The sequence below is a fragment of the Gavialis gangeticus genome, unplaced genomic scaffold, assembly GCF_001723915.1.
Source record: "Gavialis gangeticus isolate Ggan-Ray unplaced genomic scaffold, GavGan_comp1, whole genome shotgun sequence".
Lineage (NCBI taxonomy): Eukaryota > Metazoa > Chordata > Crocodylia > Gavialidae > Gavialis > Gavialis gangeticus.
The window spans coordinates 1576891-1577483 of NW_017728991.1; the positions used below are offsets into that span (position 1 = coordinate 1576891).

Consider the following 593-nt stretch of genomic DNA (forward strand, 5'->3'; position numbering starts at 1 on the left):
CCAGGGCGAGTGCGGCCCGCACTGCGACAGCGACTGCCACAGCTCGTACTCGGAGCCCGAGGAGGACGAGGGCCCCGGGGCACTCGCCACGGCCGCCGTGCCCTCGCGCTTCCTGGCGCGGCTCTCCGTGTCCTCGTCCAGCTCGGGCTCCTCCACCTCGTCCAGCTCGGGCTCGGGCTCCACGTCCAGCCTCTGCTCCTCGGACAACGAGGACTCGTCCTACAGCTCCGACGACGAGGACTCGGCCCTGCTGCTGCAGACCTGCCTGTCGCACCCCGTGCCCGCCCTGCTCGCCCCCGCTGCCCAGGCCCTACGCGCCAAGGGGGGCGCGCCGCCCGCCCGCTGCTTCCTCGCCAAGGCGGCTGCGGCCAGCGCCAAGGCCAAGCTCAAGCGCAAGGAGGCCCTGAGCTTCTCCAAAGCCAAAGAGTTCTCCCGGAGGCAGCGCCTGCCGTCGGTGGAAAATCGGCCAAAGATCTCCGCCTTCCTGCCGGCGCGGCAGCTCTGGAGGTGGTCGGGGAACCCCACGCAGGTAAGCACACAGTTGGCTTTGACTGTGAATGGCCTCATTAGGATACAAGTACTTGTAAGCGCCT

General features: G+C 69.1%; 1 protein-coding gene across 1 annotated transcript in view; it reads left to right on the forward strand.

The window, feature by feature from the left end:
* The window catches only part of BAHCC1 (BAH domain and coiled-coil containing 1), a 93095-nt gene that overhangs the window by 80296 nt on the left and 12206 nt on the right, over positions 1 to 593 (forward strand). The window contains 1 exon segment of the mRNA XM_019515030.1: positions 5 to 529. Coding sequence (XP_019370575.1) covers positions 5 to 529 — 525 coding nt within the window.